The sequence below is a fragment of the Gobius niger genome (assembly GCF_951799975.1).
Source record: "Gobius niger genome assembly, chromosome: 5".
NCBI lineage: Eukaryota > Metazoa > Chordata > Actinopteri > Gobiiformes > Gobiidae > Gobius > Gobius niger.
Genome location: NC_136856.1, coordinates 19637152 through 19657001, shown reverse-complemented (window position 1 = coordinate 19657001; position 19850 = coordinate 19637152). Strand labels below are relative to the sequence as shown.

Genomic DNA, 19850 nt, shown 5'->3' with positions numbered 1-19850 from the left:
TATGATCAAGCTGAGCAATTTTCTCAAGCATTTCCTGTGCTGTCCTACATATTCATACACACATGTCAAACCTACTATTATGCGGCAAACTGATCTATTTTATTACTTACATGTTTCCCTCTATGAAATCCATTCTGCCAAGCTTATTTCATTCTTTCCTAGCTGCATGGAGCAACAAATCACTTCAAGCAAATCTGATCACCATTACTTGATTAAGTATGAATCAGGTCTAGCGAAATGAACTAGGCGCTATTTGGTTGAGCTAGTTTGCCAAAGCTAACGTAAAACATGTTACTAACACGAAAGTCATCAAACGAAGCATCGCCAAAATAACGCAATATATTTCCTCCTAAATACACCGTGATAAACACAAAACTTCACCCTTTTTTGCGTCCAGAAACGAGTTTGCAAAAGTATATCTGAATGTTAACTACGACATCCTAACCTTAAAAGAGTAAATTGACAGTTATCCAGCTACAGGTAAACTGGGATGCCCTCGCGTGACGTCACAGACAACACGTTGCGCCACAAACGCGTGACGTCACAGACAACCGCTGAAACCGATTTCACGTGCTGTTGGATTTACAATGAATAACAAAATATATATATATAATTTTGACCAATATTATCTGAGGCCGCAAAATTACAAAAAATAAAGGTATCAAAAACGATAAAGTACACCGACAATTTTGTTCAGTTTTATTTGATAATCACAGGCTTGGCCGTTAATGCCAGGTGTAGCAAATGTAAAATGTTACATCATAGCTTTGGCTTTGGCATTACTTGTAAAACAAAAACAAACACACACACACACACACACACACAAACAAAAGCGTATAGTCTGAATACATTCAAGTGTAGCCAGAAAAAATAATAAAATCAAACAAAGAATCAATTTCTGCAATGTCAAGTTGTTTCTTGATTTATTGGAATGAACCAATAAAAGCTGCATAAGATGTAAATTTACATCTCACACACACACAACACAATTCAAAATAATATATTAATCTGTAGCCAAGGAATAATATTAAAGTGTAAACAATGCAATTCCGTGTTTTACTCTCAAATAAAACAGTATATGAAAAAAGAAGGTAAAAATGAACAAAGGTGATAAACAATTACGCCACAGTACACCACCATAGAAAAAATAAAAGTGCTTCATACATTCATTGAATTATCTGGTAGGTTCTAGTGACCCTGTGACTTCAAAGTGTATGCCATCTCCAGGCATAGGTGAAGGGATAAGTGGGCAGAGCCAGCAAATGTACCAGTGACGACCTAAATTATTTTGCAGGTTACGAACTAGTCCCAGATTATATGGACGTCGTGAAGAGTACCACTCCCTGGTCGTTTGTCCCCTGGTCATCAGGAAAAGGTGGAAGAAAAAGAAAGCGGATACCAAAAGGAAGCCCACGACACATGTGTCAGCAATGAAAGCAAAAGCAAAGGCTCTTGCAGTGACTTGGCCTGGAAGGGAAAAAAAAAACAAATACAGAATTTAACAGAAATAACAATGTTTGCTTTAAAAAGCGAACAGCCAGTGTTAATTTCATCGACTAAAATATTTAGTCTTAATTTTAGTCAAAGTGATATTTTTGACGACTTAAATTGGACTAAAACTAAATTAAAACTTTTTCATGAGACTAAAACTATGACTTAAATGTCCAGATATTTTAGTCGACTAAAATAAGACTAAATAAAAATGAAAAGGAGAGACTAAAATCATCCAAACTTCTATTGACCGTCTGAAAGAGCCTCAGATCATGTAAATTCTCTGCCAAATGAACAGCTCTGAGCTTTGTTCATGTGGAGCAGCTCCATGAAGTCGGGGACCTTGATTAAATATGATTATAATGAATATTATCAATGCAAAGTCGACTAAATTAGTCTTGAATTCAGTCGACTAAATTGACATGCAATTTTAGTCGACTAAAACTAAACTAAAATTGAAAAGTTTTTTTAGACTAAATCTCGACTAAAATTTAATTACATTTTAGTCAAAAGACTAAGACTAAAACTAAAATAATATATGTTGTCAAAATTAACACTGCAAACAGCCCCACGTTATTTGCTACAAAAGAAAATTTGCAAAATATGAATGAGTTATTGTGTTTTTGTTATGTTCATCATTGTAAAGTCTACATAGAAGAATCTTACCTGAAACTAACATGATCCAAGGGATTAAGAGAAGCAGGACACTATGCACAGTCACCCCTTCTTTCAGTATGACAATGAAGACCTCTGCGTTCATCAAGGTGGCATATAGTAGTCCTGACCACATAAAAAGCAGGCAGCTCAGGAAGTACCGGTAGTTACTGAAGCCAACACATTGACCAAAAAAGACACAGTGGTGGTCTCTTCGAAGAACACACACCTTGCAATCATAGCAATGGGAACAGCGTGCAGGTGTGTGAGTCTCACATGTGTAGCAATACCTGCAGATGCAAAGGAAAAAATATTGTTTTTTTTAAATGAAGCTGATAGTGATTGGGATTCATATAACATCATGGTCAAAAGTACTGAAAGTTCCAGAGACTAACACATCAGAAACCATATTGAGGAGCAAAAGCAGCAACTTTACACAAACCTCCACAGGTAAAATTATATGAAAAAATGTGGCTAGTTTTCCTGTGAAAGGTCCTGATTTTGCATATATTCTCCCAGTGCCAGCATAGGTTTCCCTTTATTGCTCTGGCTTTTAACATTGTGCAATAGGTTCCCAGGATTCCCATGAAAAAGATGAAAGAGTAAATCAAGGGTCAAGGTCCACTATTTGATTTGTGCCACCAGATGAATTTCACAAAGCCCTGGAGCAAGTTAACAAACGCCAAATGTCAATATGCTGAATGAATGGGGTAGTTTTATTGGAACCGGAAGTGGAATGCTAACAGCTCAATAGAGAATAAATTATCAGGATCAATAGATTCAGTAAGGCAATCCCTACCTCCAGCCCTGCCCAACTCCTTCCTCCAGGAATACTCCTTTTATACTGGGGCTTGTCTTGACGAAAAGCAGTGCGTTCCAGCAGATATTGCCGAGCATGAAGTACTGTGCGAGCAAGTGAAAAACCTTCCACCAGGATGACCACACGGTTTTCTTCAAACTCGCCTCCAGCGGGGCTTCCACCAAGACCAAGTAGCTCACCTCCCCAGTTATGGAGAATACCAGGAAAGTGTTGAGCATTACTGGGAGGTGACGGCATATTCTCTCGACCCTGCAGAACACTTTACTGGCCAAACTTGTCATAACTCCTTTCTTTCTTTGAGTTACAAGCACTTGGGTGTTGTTTCTCAAACGTCGATGCGCTCAGCAGTCCTCATTTGACAGACGCACCATTAGCAATGAGCTGAATTCAGATTATTTTACCGAATTAAAATGCAGTTGAACTAATTCAGATGATAAAGTTAACGTTTCAGACGATAATATGCTCAGGAAACAAGTCAGTGTTGCGTTTTATCAGCGTACTAGGCATCAAATTACTCCCTCGTACAATGTAAAGCATGCGAGTGTCACACAAAAATATAACCCCGAGGTGTAGAGACGTTCGATGGTTCCGCTTAATAAAAATAAATAAATAAAAATGCGGTTTTAATTCCATGAGACTCTTCAGCTCGTGCCTTATTTTCAAGGCAGGATAAACACTACGGTCTTTACGGCTCATTTATTCACTTTCTATGTCTCTGGGAAGCAAATTGTACTGGAATTTCTATGAAGGGTGTTGTACAAATATAAATGACTTGTATTATTACTACTACATATATGACATACACCTAGTAAAGGGGGGGTAGGGGGTTAATATTTTCATCTGTAATTGATATACAGTACTCCTTTGTGACACATCATGTGTGGATTGAATATAGTCCCTCCCCCAAACTGCTGTCGTTAATCCGAGGTAATCTCTTCATTCGCTGTAAGGAGTCAGAGAATAGGCCTAGTCCATTGAACTGGATAAATTCTACTTTCACCAAACAAAGATACAAAAAATGAGGTAAGAACCGTTTGTGCCACTTGTCTTATGGAACTTGCCTTCTCTGTTCAGAGTTTGATACTTAATTAGAGTGGCTTCACAAAGTATTCATCATTTTATTAGATTTTTTCATTCATACTATAATAAAGCATTTAAATACTGGTTTAGTCGTGGTTTACAATGCATAAAATAAACACATACCTTAGGGCATTTAAGATGAGGAAAGTCTAGAATTCACACCCTTTTTAGTCATGATTTGATCTTGATCTCGGCCTTAGTGACACTTGGGTCAAATATTTTGAGAGGTGATGTGAAAAGCTTGAAAAACACTGGTCTTTGCCGTTTTCCAGCACGGCAGAGCATCTGCAAAAACACTTGTTTGACTTGAGAGAGAGGGAGCGTTTGTCCAAACTCCACAACTGGGAACTGCAGCAGCAGTTTGAGGATGCCCAGAAGACATTGAGGAAGATGCTGGACCGCACTGCTGCCATGAAAAAGTTACGGGTATAAACAACACATGTATATCTGAAGCTAACTAAAAGCACCAATTTTTGGTCCTTTTACAAACCCCTAAACACAGTATTTTACCACTCTTCAGAAAGAATATGAGAGTTACCTTTGGAGCTCACACCAGGATAACCAAGTCCATCTCAAAGCGCAGACAACTCAGGAGAATGTAAGCTATCCAATTAAATAAGTTAAATGGAATACAATTTACAATGCTATTCTACATAGAAAGAATGTAAGTAAATATTGTTTCTCTAAAAGATGCCCGGGGGACATCAGATAACATGTCAGAAGAATTCAGAGACGTCATACACTCTACTTTCACATGGTTTGTTTTTCATGTCTTTAAAAAAAATAAACACATCTGATGTGAGGACAAATTAATATCCACATTTCTTTTACACATCAACTATGACTAAACAAACTTTCATGTGCAGGCCTTGGAAAAATGCCAAGAACAACTGGAGCTTATCACGGAGAAACCTTTCCCTCTGAACTGCAACCCTCCTGGCAGACCATGGCTCAAAAACAGACAGCCGTCTTTCCAAACCAAGCAGAGCAGCGATTGGATATCACTCAGTCCTCTCCACTTTCATTCCCACATTCACATCTGGTTGGGTCACATCACCTTCCTTTCACACACAGTCTTCAGCCCTATGCATCCCGACAGACAAGTCCCTCCACTGACCATCCAGGCCTTAGTCTTTCAAAACAAGTTTCAGACTGTAATACTTCAGACCAACACTACACACACCATTCCAATCCTCAATCACAAAAAGAGAGACCGCCGCCTTCAAGTATACCAAGTGAACAAAAAATTACTCACAATGAGGACATCGATATAAAACCAGGTTTGACATATTATTCCAACAAATAGGAAGTGATTACCATTTTTCTCCCTCAATAACCTTTTCTGTTTATGATCATAGTTCGTCTCTCCAGTCACAGTAGTCGAACATCAAGCCAAGGAAGCACTCAGAACAAAGATAAGAAAAATCAGCGCAGCAGCTCGGATGAAAGCCATTACAGCTCCCACAAGTAAGGATGAGGATTTAGATTTAAAAGATGTATGTATGTTCACCATTGTATCTCTTCTTTTATAGCTTATCCCCTTTAAGAGCGGTAGCCACTGGTATAAAGGCAGTGGCATTAAAGTCTGAAAGTGAAAAGTCAGAAACATCCAGTCACCGAACATCAAAACAGAGCAGTGGACTAGGTTTCAAAGATACAAGGAACACATTGGGAGAAAGCTTGAGTGACAATGAAGATAATGATGATACAGAAGTTTGCAATAGTGACAAGACGTCGGGATCAGCACAACTGCCACAAACAAGTATTAGTATGAGACTAAAAGATATAGCAACACCAGCAGAAACAAAAGCGAGCATCTCGGATCAAAGTAGTCTGCAGGATGAAGACGAGGATTCTGAAAAAGAGAAGACCTATGAAGACAGAAAAGAAACACGTCAAGAAAATGATAAAGAAAATGCAGATATTCCAAGATATTCATCAGAAGAAGAGGCAGATAAAGAGACGGATGGATCAGATGATGAAGAAAGCACAGGGGAGAGTGCATCATCAGAATGTGAGGGTGGTGAGGACAATCTGGAGGAGCCCCTGTCCAACAAAGATAATGGACAGAAAGTAGACAAAACAAAAACACTCGAGGACAGTGACTCAGAGGACTGTATAGTGTCACCACAGATCAGGCGAGTCAGCAAACTCCATCACCTCAACCGACTTCTATCTAAACTTCCGTGGCTAAAATGATCATGTTTCTAGATCCAAAGTAATATACGTCATCCCAGAGTACCCATCAGAACACGAAGCAAGCAGCAGAAAAACGGCATCTTCAGATGATGACCAAGAGTCGAGCGGTTCATCTGATGATGATATAGAACAGGTCCTGGCACCTCAAGAAAACACACAGGAAGACGGGTAAGTCACATTTGGAGAGTTTTTAGCATGAAAATTAAATAAAATGTGACTAATGATACTCCTAAATGTTCTTTCAAGAAAGCAACCAAAACCTGATGATGAAGCAAACGGTAAGGTTTTTAAGGGAAAGAATTTGTATAATTCTTGTCAGGTCTTGCTTTCACTCATTTCATTTAATAGAATCCTGTGACATTGTGGCAAGATTTTGTGTGAAGGAAGAGCGAAAGGAAGACCACTCCAATGAATCAGATGACTTTTATGACTAATCAAAGATACCATAAGGCAGTGATGTTAATGTAGTACAAAAATAATAAATGATCATCTTTGGTTTAATTACAATACAAACAAGTGGATTCATGTGATTTGTAATAAGATGTTTATTTGTAAATATGTTACACAAATCCACTTTTGGAAAATATTTTTAGGTCGCTTCGTACGAATCAAAATCAGTCCAGAATCCAAAATAAAGTTGATAGTCTGCTAAACCTTTACCACCTGAGCAGCCAAACAAGGGCTCACTCTCTTGCTTTCCCCTGAAGTGCTGCGTTGAATGAGCAGTCTGCCATAGGTCCCTCCCACCTGACCTTTGGTTAGACGTCCAGGATTGACACATACACAACCCACCACGTCCTAAGGATAAAAAGGAAAGTAATAATTAATGCCAAACCTCTTGTAAGTCCTAACTTTCAAAACAAATAGTCTGAAACTAATCTTCATTTATCTTTATCAATAATATTTTATCAGTTTCGTGTTGAAAAGTCACGGGAGTAATCACTTGTAAGTACTAGTGTGATGCAGAGAAACACCAGGTTCAATACTACCTGTCTATAAACAGACAAGCATACGCAGTGGAACAGTACTGTACCTTGATAAAGTAGCGGAGCTCTGAGGGAACTATGAGTACATCAGGTGTGAGCGGCATCTGTCCGTAGCTCTGAAACTTCTCGTAGTCCATATTCACCTCCTCCACAGGAGGGTACAGTGGATAGTAGCTGCAATACAAACATTACATACATGTAAAAACTATTAAAACAATGAGAACTTGTTCTTCTTACCTCCTTTGGGTCAGCATGTGCGTTAATATGCGTGAGAATCGATCTGATCCAGCGCCCCTGGAAACACAATAACAATTTAGTACGAAAATGACAACCAAGAGTTTACATGTAAATAGACCAAGAATTATACCTGCTGATCTCTTCAGCGCCCATGTGAAATAGGATGTCAGTCGAGGTCAAGCCAAAGGTTACACCATCAATCAGCAGAGTGCAAGGATCAGGGACTAGTGTCACTCGCTAGAGAGAGATTCAAAATCATGATTTATCCTTGATTTTCTTTTTAGATTGCTTTTATTCATTATGTTGAGGTTTTCCTCTGGCATGAATTTTTATTCTTTAGTATGTTCCATAGCATGTTCACTACCTACTCTAAATATACAAAATAAAAATAATTATGACAGGGATTTCACTGGGTCCGACCTGAGCTTGCTCCTTGTTGAGATTTGGAAGTGTAAATGGAGGCTGTGGGTAGATGAAGTGCTGGTGGATATCTCTTTGGGAGGGCACAAAAACCAAACGGCTTCCAACGCTGCAAAGAAAAACAAAAACCTTATGTCATGCCTATTACCCGATTACTGCAGGGATTTAAAGACTGACTCTGACCTTTTGGTGCCATCCACAATGCTCTCTATACACCTTGTAAAAATAGCGTCAAACGTTTCAGTCACCTGAGCTTTCTAGGAGATAATTGTATGAAACTAAACAATTTAAGCACATAATCACAGTAAAAACAGATGAGACAATAGATTTTTGCATTTACCTCAATTTGTTCATGTTTTGCATCAACAAAGGGTCCAAGCTAGAAGAAAACACAAATCTAAATACACTTTTTAAAATGTCAATATTACAAGTGATTTTTAGTCCTGAACATACCAGCAAGCAAACATCAGGTCGATCCCTTAGAATTACATGTATCAAGTCGAGCAGAGGATCGTAGGTTAAAGTATCAGACGGAGTGTATGGCCCACAGGCCACTAAAACATTTAGAGGCTCTACAGCTGTGATAGAGGCAACGACAAATATGTAAAAAACTGAGTCATGAGTCAAGAAAACGTATTGATTAGCTTACCCTCATCCACCTCCATTTTTACTTGTGGAGTGAAAAAAGGCAGAGGGGCACCCTGTAACGGATGATATATATATATTATATACAATAAATTATATCTAGATTATACCAAATATTCCGAACATTGGTGATTGAAATTGAAAATTTCTGGATTGAAACTGAGAGTTAACAGACCTCATAAAGTCTGGAAGCAACAAGTTTCCGTCCCGTTGTGTTCATTCCTTCCATTGCAACCACCTAGAATATAAACAAATCACACGGTAAGATTTATTCAATTTGACAAAACGCTATTATGTCTGAGTTCTCGGTCAGACTCTGGGTGAATCTGTTTCCCAGGTCCTTGGCATGCTCAGATACTATTGGTGGCCATGTAGCCTGTAGCACACAAACTTCAGTGCTCAGGCAAAGGAGAAACCACCGTTAAAATCACACAACAGTTCAAAATGGTCTCACCTGACCGGGGAACAATGAATATTCTTTAAGTTCTGAGAGGTCAACAGGTATTTGTTGACCGCCTTGTTCTGGTCCTGCCTCCAGCAGAACTGAATGAGCATTAAGTTTTCCATTGCTGTCACAGCATATTTGACCCACTACCGTTATTGTGTCCTGACAAAAAGAAACAATAGTTGTAAGAACAAGTTAAAGAGAGAAATCATTCAGTGCAGCTCCTCACCTGGGCAGGAAGCGACACCGGAGAGAATTCTTCAATGTTAAAATGAGATCGAAGACCTTCCCCCAACTCCTCAATCTTCTCTGTCAAAACTGTAAAATATTCTACTTTTAGACATTATACTTCAAAAGGACTTGAAAAGGTCATTTTTATTACCATTTCGAACATCCCTCAGCCTCTGAAACATAAACTTGTAGCTGTTGGTGAGCGTTTCTTCAGGCCCTTCAAGCAGATCTAGCTGAACTCCAGATCCAGGAGAACTCCTGCCTGTCCAGCGCGTGCCTTGAACAAGTCCAAACGAGACCACAACTTCACCCTTTCCTCCACGCTGGCTGTACTTTTGTGAAGGTGTTGGACTGCAGAACATGATAAAAAAAAAACATTATTACAATGACAATCCCTCCTGGAACCACCACCTTAATGTGGTGGAGGGGTTTGAGCATCCGAATGATCCTGGGGGCTTCGTGCCCCGTTAGGGTCTCCAATGGCAAACAGGTCAAACAGGCAAACAGGTCCTAGGTGACGGGTCAGAAAAAGAGCGGTTCAAAAGCCCCTTATGAGAGACCAACAGGTCTCGGTTTAAACCATGCCCTTCCGTAGACCTAACACCTCCAGGAGGAGCCATAGGTGGCTGGTGCAATGTGATTTTGGCAGCTTCAACAGCTGTCCCCATGACCAGGTAACGGAAAAGTGATGGATGGACAATAACGATTAGTATTTGCTTTTATGAGTAAATACCTCGGTGAGAAGCTGGCAGGAGACAGCAGGAGGCCTGGACTGGCAAGCAAAGCAGCGCTTCTCTTTGATTGAGGTTGTTCAGGTGTGGTCAGTACACGCTTTTGAGAGCCCTGAAGCAGAGTATGTATTTAAAACAAACCTCACAATGATATGTTAGATGTGAGTGTATGTCGGTATTTACCTTGGCAGGAGTGGAATAGGAATTCAGTAAATCTTCCTCTTCCACTTCTGCTTTAACTCTAAAAAGTCAAGGACAGATCATCCAGGAAAACCATGACAAAGAGTGATAATCTACCAGTTATAGTACACGACTGAAGTATACAGTATACTGTTATGAAGGATACAGTTCCTGCAGTGAATTATAATCCCTGGTTCTTCCAAGTGTCTCTTCTCTTCTGGAATCCTGCTTTAATTTGCTCTTTCTGTTTAGGATCTGTATAAGTGTAAATATACAAGTGTAAATAATAAAGCATGTTTGGTGTTGTAAGCAATGGTAAATCCAATCACCTCATGTTCAAACTGTTCAAGTGTTTCCACAGTGACTTTCAGTGCATTTTTCGTGGATCTGTAGGCGACCCACTGCAGCACAATTTCATCTGCTTGTATTCTGTGGCAAATACACTGCTCTACCACTGCAAACACAGGGACAATGCATTATCAGTAATGGTTTTAAAGGCTCTTTAAGAAAGAACTAAAAGAACGTCCGTAACGCTGAGATTCCGAAAACTCAGACTGAGGTAAAACTCAAACTACTTACTTTTGTCTAAAGCGGAGTCATTTTGACAAGCGATGCCAAACATATCCAGCTCTGACTTCAAGCTTTCTGCGGTTACTAGTGACATCTTTCAAGTTGCAACTCAATGCAATGCGAAGTATCCAGAAGAGAAATGTATGTTTGTAACTACATAACAAACGGATAAAACCCGGGTAATGTCAATATAATAAATCGGCCTGGTTTGCCGCGAAAAACGTACAGGAACTTACGTCCTTTTTCTTCTTCTATGGATATATCACGGATGCACTTAATTCAGCGCACTACCGCCACCCTCCGGAAGAATTGCGCCCAAAGAAAACAAAAACAAACAAGCATTCAAACATTCATTTAAAAATAAAAATCTAATAATTATATACGTAATCATTTTTTGTTCTGATGACTTAGCTATATTTCTTAAGCTAAAGGTCTCCCCAGCAGAATTTATTTCCTTTCCATCCATCCATCGCGGTCACGGGGGCAGCAGTCTCAGCAGAGATGCCCAGACTACCCGATCCACACACACCTCCTCCAGCTGTTATATATATATATAATTTATTTCCTTTCATTCTTGTAAATATAATTTCCAGCTCTTGCAACTACAGCCCTGTGGTTGCTTTAAAACAAAAAAAATGAAACTCTTTCTTCTAGTGTTACAGTATGTTTTTATTTCATTTAAAGTGCATATTAAGAATTCACGTTGTTGACAATCAGCTTTAGAGAACCAGTCTGGTTCCTCCTTATTTATACAGTCTATCTATGGTTCCTACACTTGTGCTTGTACAAAAAAATGCAGTGACTAAACTAGTGGTCAGTACGATTAAAGTTGTTAAAACCGGTTTTCTTATAGTTTTCTTTTAAGCAGTACAAAGCTGATATTTACATTTCCACTCTCATGTTTTTGGAGTTCCCAAGTTGCCATCCAATCTGCACAAAATTGAAAGGAATATTATACTGTACATAGATAGATGAGACAAACTGTGGATTGTAATTCGATTTAAAGTCTTGTACCTTATCTGAGCTGCACATACTTTTTGGAACAAACTTATGAAAAACAATTCTCCTCAATGACTCAGAGAGGGCCACTGACAGCTGCTGTGTGTGGTGTACCTAATAGAGCATATTTGTACCAGTAGAGTAATGTACATTTTAATTTTGGTACATTCCACAGAGTTGAGGGTATGTTCACCCTGGTACGTACCTTCATGCTATTCAAGCAAGTGTTTCTAAACTCCATGTTGCCGCTGCAACTAATGATACTGAGGGCTGCACTGAGGATTACATCACATGCAGAGTGCATCTTTTCTTTGTTCTAAAATATGTAACACAAAGTTAATTCAATATGGAGTCTAACATTTATTATTCCACTATGTTTATTTAGTCAAATGTGCCTTTTTCTTAATGTTCTGGACCGTCAGAGTCTTTTTGAGCTCCTTCATCACAGCATTGGTCACAGCTTGCCTGTTGTAAATTAGAATATCCTCTAGGTGGTGCTCTAACAGCATCTCTGTGGCTGTGGAAGATAGTTACGCAGGATCCTTTAGTAAGCACAAAACTCCCACAAGAGCTTTGGAAATTCAAAAACAGCTGTGTTTTACCCATGATGTCAGCAATCTCTGCCATAAAAGGGTCCGTGTGTTGCAGAAACAGGAAAAGCATCAGGCTTTGGTCAATGGAGAAAAGCTTTGACTCTTCACTATCTTCAAGACAATCCACGTTTTCCACTTTATAGACAGTGCCACCACTGGGTATGACTTCTGTAGAGTGTATCGGTATCACTGATCTCAGTAAGGGAGATCAGTGATAAAGCAAGCTTACACAATGGCACATATTTATATTCATGGTGGATGAGAAAATCTTTTTCTTGGGTTATGTGCAATTCTGCATGGAGTACTTTCTCGTAAAAGAAATACAGGCTATAAACCGCTAGCCAGATGTACATAGGCATTCTCTCTTTATATTAAAAACACATTGTTTCAGTAAAATACAGCACAATTGTAAAAGATTTTTCCCCCCTGTTTTGTTTACCTTGGAAACTCAGGCGGTCACTCAGCAGACCCAATACCTTAAAGTTCAGATGAGCTGGGAGGTTTTGCATGAATGCAGAAGAGCTTGTTACAGGAACATTGCTGGGACTGTAAATCAACACCTGGCATCAAAGCATCAAGGAGTAACTTTGGTTTCATTCTGGTTTTATTTTCCCTACCAGAAGCTACAATGTATTGCAAAGTGGGTAAAAAACTTCAGTGGTTAGAGTAAAGGATATTTTTATTTGACTGAGGTTTGTTCCTGAATTTGGGTACTGCAGCACACAAGGGCTCAGCAGGGACACAGGCTGAAGGGTGACAGTTCCAAAAAGGCCTTGTTCCGTGGCTTTGGGAGGAATACTGAGAAGCAAGCTCTCGCCAATGTCAGGGTGGCCGCCATAGCAACGTGGCCCATTCTTAGAAGACTTTAGATGGCTGTTATGTTGGGGCAAAGGAAAGGCATTTTCACAGAATGATTGTTTCTGGTTAACACAACTGGTTTGAGTAAAGCTATTGTATGTAGTCACAATTGTATACTTGATGTACTTACGTTGTTTTGACAGAGACGTCCAAGGAGAGTAGTTGGTGGCCTGACAAAGGAATCCTGAGGTATTCTTTTACTCTGAAAGACGTTTAAACAAATGATTTATCATATAGAACATACATAATAATTTGAGTGCCAATACCTATATTCTCTTTGAAAACATTTTTGATGAATTCTGAGTTTAAGCTGAACTTTGATCTGCAAAAATAATGATAAAAACACTATAAACATCACTGTAGAAATGTTAAACAATTAAAGAATAAACTCCTACTCCTGCATTCGTCAAACTAAATGTGTGGAAAAATGTTTCGATCTGATGATGCCACTTGGGTCTGACGATGTCTGGATTACTTATCTAGAGAGAAAAGGTAAAATGACCTAAATACAACATTATCATCAGTAATGTCTGTACAAATGTTCTATATATTAATAATAAATTGTACCGGGAAGGACAGAAATACATGGAGGGAACCGTGCAAATCCGTAAAGGCACACAAGTCTTCTATGTCAGGCTCTGGACACGATCCAGGGGAGGGACACAGTCTGTTCAGTAACTCTGTAAAGACTAAAGCGACAGCACATCAACATAGTATATGCACGTGTGCCTAATGTGTATGTGTTTATTTATGAACCTGGGTGAAGTTCGTCCATTTGTATTCCTGCACACCACGGACCAGCAGCAGCAACTGGAGTAATCAAATTATTACAACTATAAAATTGTTGGAAGAACAAACATTGATGTTCACAGAATGCAATACCCACACTAGCTAGTCAGATAATGGTTTTACTTGTTCCACACAGGGAAAATCGCAGCCCTATTTGTCCAGCCCGAGGTGAGGGAACATATAGTGGTGGTGGTTTTGCCATTGGTGTCAACTGAACAGGTTTACAACTAATTTGGTGTCAACGCTTTGTGAGCTGTTTAATGACAATTTTAATGTGCTGAATCCAAAAATCACATTGTTTTTCCTCAATCAGGTATTTCTTTTTACCCTTCGGCCCAATTTTTCCAAAGGGTATTTTTGTGTGTCTTCAGTCCTGGTGCCTGTCTGTTCACAATTAGGGGGAGACTGGGGTTGATTGCAGCCCTGGCTCCAGAACAAATGGATTGATTGTGCAACAGAGTTTCAAGAGGGAGCAAACAGAGATGCTCCCATTAAAATACATTGTGATACTACTAAAACTGAGGATGCAAACATTTCAAAATGAGGTTACAATGCACTGTTTTGCACCCCTGTAGATCCGGGCCTGGTTGGTTATAACATAATTTGCATTTGATACGCATTACGCAAGTTCATTTCTTCGAAATGTCGAATAAACCGGCCCCTTGGCTGGGGCTGGTTGTAACATCCTTAGGGTTGGTTTTAACATATCACAGAAAGTAAAATTCATGTGCCTCATGCAATACAAAGATTGGAACATCCACTTAGAACAAAAACCTGACCTAATGAAGAAACATGGATGTCATTTTCAGATTCTGGGTTGCAAAAGTCTTCAAAATCAGTTACATTTTTTAGACACCACAAGAAGTATATTTTTGTAATCCAGAGTAATTCATTCAGATTTTTTCGACATCTGAATTGTTAAAAAATGATGTTAATATATCTAATTTGAAGACATTATGGACTAAATCTGGAAGGTAAGGGGTCTTTCTGTCACCCCCTTACATAAGACACTGAACACAGCACAATATACCATTCATGCTATATTAAAATTGTTTTCTCTATGAAAACAATTGGGAATCTTTCACCACAACAGCTCCCTCACATGATCCATGCATAATTGTATATTTTGGAAAAACTTGTAGCTTTCTTTAAGGCTTGTGCACCTGTGCAGTTGAAACTTTGGACATGGGGATCAGTGCATATGAGAACCAGAAGTCCTCCAATATTCTCAAAGCATTTATTCTTGTTTTGTTTCGCCATTAACATGAGCAGACGAAGCACCTGAAAGAGATCAAGATATTAGCTGAGGAGGCTACATGCTTAAGCTAACAGCGCCCTTCCAGTTAGCTTTTTCATCATCATTTGGCTACAATGCCGTTCAGTAGAAAATCATTTTTAGCCTTTATCTTCCAGGTATAATTACCAACCTCTTTAATTTCTTGAACCATTCTTGATGTTGAACCCTGCCCGGTTGATCGTGGTGGGAAACCCAAACCAAGTGCTCAGCGCGCGAAAATTGAAAACTGAGCTCAGCTGGCGGTCATTGACAAGGTCGGATCAGCAAACCAGTGCAAAAATGATCATGTTTCCTTTTCCGTGTTATCAATCAACCTTTTGCTTCTGTAATCCTTCACATCACCAGCATTTCAGCGTCCGAGGTAAAGATAAAGAAATTGATAAAAACTAAGAGTTTGGGAAATTCCACAGTTACCATGGAGATCCGCCATCTTTGGAGCTGTTAGCATACATTTTCATAGACCAACATGAGCTAAAATCAGTATAAAAAGTGTTGGAAAAAAAGCCATGGAACAACTCCATTAACTACTGAGTTACTGCTGGTAAAAGCACCTAACTCACTGTGGTGTCCAAGTGTTTTATTGTGAACAATAACTCTTAAAACCTTTAAAATCTCCATCAGTGTACAATTGCTGCTAATCCTATAATGCTTAGCGATATGACATCACATTCCCGAACTCTACTAAAACACATCAGAGAGACAATCAAAACAGTTTTTCCCCCCAGCAACTAAATTTTATTCTCCCTTTTGTGTTGCACATCCACTTGTAACAAAACAGCAAAAACAGTAAAACTGTGAGTAACACAAAATCATTAAATCGTAACAAGGAGAACATTTCTCATCTGTCACTTTCCCTGTTTTTCAGACCACTCCTTGAATGCCCCAGCATAATTCCTTGCACTGAAAGACAAGAAGCAAAACAAGGCAAGAACGGTTTAATTTTCTTTCACAAATAAGTGGATTCATCAATACTGTAGACTCAAATAGACGTACTTTGTGTAACCCATCTCATGAGCCTTGTTCGTGGCAACTGCCCCTCTTCTGCCCATTTGGCAGTGAAAAACCACCTCAGGGGCATCTGTCTGAGGCTTGGTGACTCCATACTTGGTCTTGAATTCTTCTGGCGACAAAGACAAGGCTGCTTCCACTGTGTCTACTGAAGAATGTGAGAATTCACAGAGGGATGAAACATTGTGTAACATTCTTCTACAGGAGCTGGTTTACTTCATTAGTGACAAATCTAAAATTATTTTGGCTCTTACCTGGAATGTGAATTGAACCGGGGATGTGCCCTCGTTCATATTCCTCCTTTCCTCTTACATCTACCAGGAACAAACTTGTACTCTTTCCAACAAGGGACTGGAGCTCAGCATAGGAAATCTCCTTGGTGGCTAGGAATACAGAAATGATGAAACACAGGGCATAATGGTAATAAATACAGTGTGTGTGCTGACAATGACACACAGACATGTACGTTTCTTTACTTTATATTGTTTTGTTTTTCCCCAACTATATAGTGAACTTGGCAGGTTATGCTATTTACATTATATGGTATATCAGATTGTTCTGAAGCACGTTCACATTTTCAATGCTAATTTCAAGTTGATACATGGATTTCACAGCATCGAGATTTGTTTGTTTTAGGCTTTTAAGTACATCGTACACATTATAGACTTCATGAATCAAGATCGTTGGAAAAGGTTAGACACATAAATACAATTATTTTCGGTAACATGAAATATGTTTTACATGTAAGAGGGGTTTGTCTGCTTGGACGGCCAAATGCTTCCTGAATGACGCGGTAATTGCTGAGTCATGGTTAGCCGGCTAGCCTTAAGAACAACTTATGAACCATAAATTTTGATCGGTCAAATTACAGGCTACTACTATCCTATCGATACTAGTTTTGATTTCGCAATATAATCTATGATTATCAGAAAATTCTCAAAAACGCTTTCGTTTCCCCCATAGAGTATCAAATTCCCCAAAACGCTTTCGTTTATCCCGTCCCCTCAGGTTGAAGCGTTTTTTTTCTTTCTCTTTTCAGCCACCCTAAACATGCTGAAATGTACTCACCTGTGCTGGCCATTTTGCTTGATAGAAACCTCAGTGTGTGATGAAGATGTGCACGAAGTTGACTCATTCAACTAGTTCAGCCACGAGACCAGGTACTGAAACCAGGAAGAGGACGAGGCAGGACCATGGATACAAACGATACTATTACTTTACGCATGTCATAGAGCTGGGCAGAGAAGGCAGCATATTTTATTTAAATCAATTTCATGGAGAGGTAAAAATAAGTTATGTCATCCAAATTTTATTTAATGTAGAAAAGTATGTGGGAAAAATTACTCAACAAGTCTGATTTATGTTGTAAAAGAGGCGTAATATTACAGACATAACATAAAATCATGTATAATATTATTTAATACACAACATAAACAAGTTTAATGATAAGCTAAGAGTAACAAACGTATTTATTATGTTTTCATCATTAACGTATTTGATTTTTTAAGTCACATACATTTGTGTCACCTATATTTACTGAAAATACATAATTTAATACATAAACAGTTCTTCTAAACATGACTCACGTACTGTACTCACTGTACTTGAGCAAGTGAAACTGTTTATTTCCTTGCTCTGTGCATAGTAGAATAAAAAACACACAATCGGTTTAAAAATATAAAATGTAATTTATTAGCACAGAACCCCAAAATATTCATTTTATACAAATTAATGCAAATGACAAAGACATCTAGAACAGTCCAGAGTTCATTTGCCTGCAAATAGACCTCTGACACTATTTTCTATCCTGTACCTCCGTACCCTAAAATTTAGTATTTAGGTATTGTTCAGCTGTTAAACTATATATAGCTCACAGTTCCTTGAAACAGAAAATCTTTTACCCACTTTTAATGCATGAAAGGCCTTGTTTAGTGTCCCTAAAATAACAAGTGTTAAGTTAAATACATTCTATGTTTTAAAGGGTTCCTGCTGCACTGTATGAAGGATTTCCTAGTCCATCATTCGAGTTTCTATCTTTCCTTTGACAGATTCGGTATTTGCAGAAAACAACTGTTCCAATGACGATTAGTAGAAGGAGGATAATGCCACCAGCTAGAACTCCGATCATCAGACTGCGGTCATAAGTTGTTGGGGGCTCGTATCGCTTACAGGAAAACTTAGACGGGCTGCTGTGTCCTGCACTGTTCACCGCCTCCACACACACCTTGGTCCCAACTTCCAGGTATCCCACCAAACCTCTCCTCTTGGAGTCTTTAAACTCCTGGGGCGACCCATTCCCCTCAATAGTCACTTTGTATACAGAGACGACAGAAGATGGCGCACACCACTGTACCTCGACCTTGCCACTGTTTGGCCCCTCCTTTACTGGAAACAGATCATGAATCTGTGGAGCATGAGGTGGCTCAGAGGCCCCACTGAACCCAGGACAAAGGCAGTCAGTCTGCTGTGAAAGAACTGCACATGGCGGCTGATCCTCCAAACAGGGATTGTGCTGGCAGAGCTCCTGGTTCAAAGAGGTTTTTTTAACTCGCACCTCTGGACGAGCGCTCAGATTTTCCTCGTCATCATCATAGTCATATTTTGAGGCGTTTTGAGTCAAAAATAAAATTTGCGATCGAGTGACAGGAGGAGAGGTGGAAGCAGCCCGGGTGAAGATGTGGGAGTTGAAGGAAGGCATGATGCTCAGAAAAAGCAGAAGCACCATGTGGTTATTACACAGTGATTTCATTTCTGTGGACAAAAATAGCAGTACATTGGAATTAATGCCAGTGACAAAAGTGACTGTAACACCCACATAGTGACAAAAGGGTTAATCACTGAACTACATATAGCCTACTCTTTAAAAGCTTGGAATAGTAAGAAAGGATGTTGATGAAATTGAAATTCTTGTGCTGTTCCCTGTGGTAAAGTTGTTCACATAAATCAGCATAAGTGTCTACTAGGGTGACCAAAACAGCACTTCCATTTTCTGGCAGCTGGCCAGTCTGCTGTGTGGGAACCCAACATGAATTAAATGTCCCAAGTTGAAAAAACCATAGTGTCTTTCAAATATTTAGTTTCTCGTGATGACTGAAAGTCTCCTGTGGCTACACGTGGTCAGCAGATATGTCCCAAGAGTAAAGAGAAAAGGGTGAAAAGTGCTGAAAAGTCTTTACTTTACCTGCTTGGTTGTTTAGGGCGTTTTGAGTTTGATGCCTTCTTTTATTCCCTCTCTCTGTCTCTGTTACTCAGTGTCTTGTGTTGTTTCGCTCAGACTCTCCTCCTCCACACCCCTCAAGCCCCCTCCCCCCTTCTTTTTAATAGGCCTGCTCTATTTTTTTTACTTCCTCGCCACCCACTCCCATCAGGCCAGCCAACCAAACATTTGTGCTTGATTTTATTTGTTTGTTCAAATTTCTGGAGAATGAATGTGTGTTGTTAAAACCAGGGTCTGCATCATTCGCCTCTGGGTGGATTGCTTAGCATGAATGTAATGAGAACAGTGGGAGACAGGCTTGTGCTTGTCCAAAATGTGTGCACATGTTTCTTGAAGTAGAAGCTCAGTTCTCTGTTTTTGATTACCCAGAGAATGTTAAATACTTCCTAAAGAGTTTGCA

At 39.2% G+C, this 19850-nt stretch overlaps 4 protein-coding genes and 4 long non-coding RNA genes across 8 annotated transcripts; 2 read left to right on the top strand and 6 right to left on the bottom strand.

Annotated features, from left to right (window-relative positions):
- Positions 1 to 1079: 1079 nt before the first annotated feature.
- Positions 1080 to 3503, bottom strand: zdhhc24 (zDHHC palmitoyltransferase 24). The gene is made up of 3 exons (XM_079557471.1): positions 2945 to 3503; positions 2158 to 2435; positions 1080 to 1467 (listed from the first exon to the last, which is right to left on the bottom strand). Exons 1-3 carry the CDS (start codon positions 3244 to 3246, stop codon positions 1175 to 1177), a joined length of 873 nt encoding a protein of 290 aa, XP_079413597.1. The 5' UTR covers positions 3247 to 3503; the 3' UTR covers positions 1080 to 1174.
- A 1062-nt stretch (positions 3504 to 4565) lies between these two features.
- Positions 4566 to 5230, top strand: LOC306962720. The gene is made up of 3 exons (XR_013792848.1): positions 4566 to 4643; positions 4736 to 4802; positions 4912 to 5230. It is a non-coding gene; the product is annotated as an uncharacterized lncRNA (long non-coding RNA).
- Positions 5231 to 5267: 37 nt separating this feature from the next.
- Positions 5268 to 6404, top strand: LOC306962721. The gene is made up of 3 exons (XR_013792849.1): positions 5268 to 5325; positions 5404 to 5512; positions 5578 to 6404. It is a non-coding gene; the product is annotated as an uncharacterized lncRNA (long non-coding RNA).
- Positions 6405 to 6767: 363 nt separating this feature from the next.
- On the bottom strand, positions 6768 to 10830 carry pola2 (polymerase (DNA directed), alpha 2). Its single transcript, XM_079556412.1, has 18 exons — positions 10699 to 10830; positions 10449 to 10573; positions 10286 to 10374; positions 10123 to 10180; positions 9942 to 10051; positions 9360 to 9559; positions 9207 to 9295; positions 8987 to 9139; positions 8708 to 8770; positions 8537 to 8588; positions 8341 to 8465; positions 8228 to 8266; positions 8071 to 8144; positions 7888 to 7996; positions 7598 to 7704; positions 7468 to 7524; positions 7278 to 7404; positions 6768 to 7042 (listed from the first exon to the last, which is right to left on the bottom strand). The coding sequence occupies exons 1-18, from the start codon at positions 10781 to 10783 to the stop codon at positions 6893 to 6895; spliced, it is 1812 nt and encodes a 603-aa protein (XP_079412538.1). The 5' UTR covers positions 10784 to 10830; the 3' UTR covers positions 6768 to 6892.
- Positions 10831 to 11508: 678 nt separating this feature from the next.
- On the bottom strand, positions 11509 to 13153 carry top6bl (TOP6B like initiator of meiotic double strand breaks; the record flags this gene model as incomplete). The annotated part of the gene is made up of 4 exons (XM_079557136.1): positions 11509 to 12205; positions 12291 to 12449; positions 12721 to 12841; positions 12923 to 13153. Coding segments are annotated over 4 exons (651 nt in total), but the record flags the coding sequence as incomplete, so codon positions are not given.
- A 374-nt stretch (positions 13154 to 13527) lies between these two features.
- On the bottom strand, positions 13528 to 15211 carry LOC306962993. Its single transcript, XR_013792879.1, has 4 exons — positions 15092 to 15211; positions 13896 to 13949; positions 13707 to 13828; positions 13528 to 13618 (listed from the first exon to the last, which is right to left on the bottom strand). It is a non-coding gene; the product is annotated as an uncharacterized lncRNA (long non-coding RNA).
- A 774-nt stretch (positions 15212 to 15985) lies between these two features.
- Positions 15986 to 17426, bottom strand: tstd1 (thiosulfate sulfurtransferase like domain containing 1). The gene is made up of 4 exons (XM_079557209.1): positions 17302 to 17426; positions 16488 to 16616; positions 16219 to 16381; positions 15986 to 16125 (listed from the first exon to the last, which is right to left on the bottom strand). The coding sequence occupies exons 1-4, from the start codon at positions 17366 to 17368 to the stop codon at positions 16071 to 16073; spliced, it is 414 nt and encodes a 137-aa protein (XP_079413335.1). The 5' UTR covers positions 17369 to 17426; the 3' UTR covers positions 15986 to 16070.
- A 475-nt stretch (positions 17427 to 17901) lies between these two features.
- Positions 17902 to 19517, bottom strand: LOC306963348. Its single transcript, XR_013792902.1, has 2 exons — positions 19415 to 19517; positions 17902 to 18984 (listed from the first exon to the last, which is right to left on the bottom strand). It is a non-coding gene; the product is annotated as an uncharacterized lncRNA (long non-coding RNA).
- Positions 19518 to 19850: the final 333 nt, after the last annotated feature.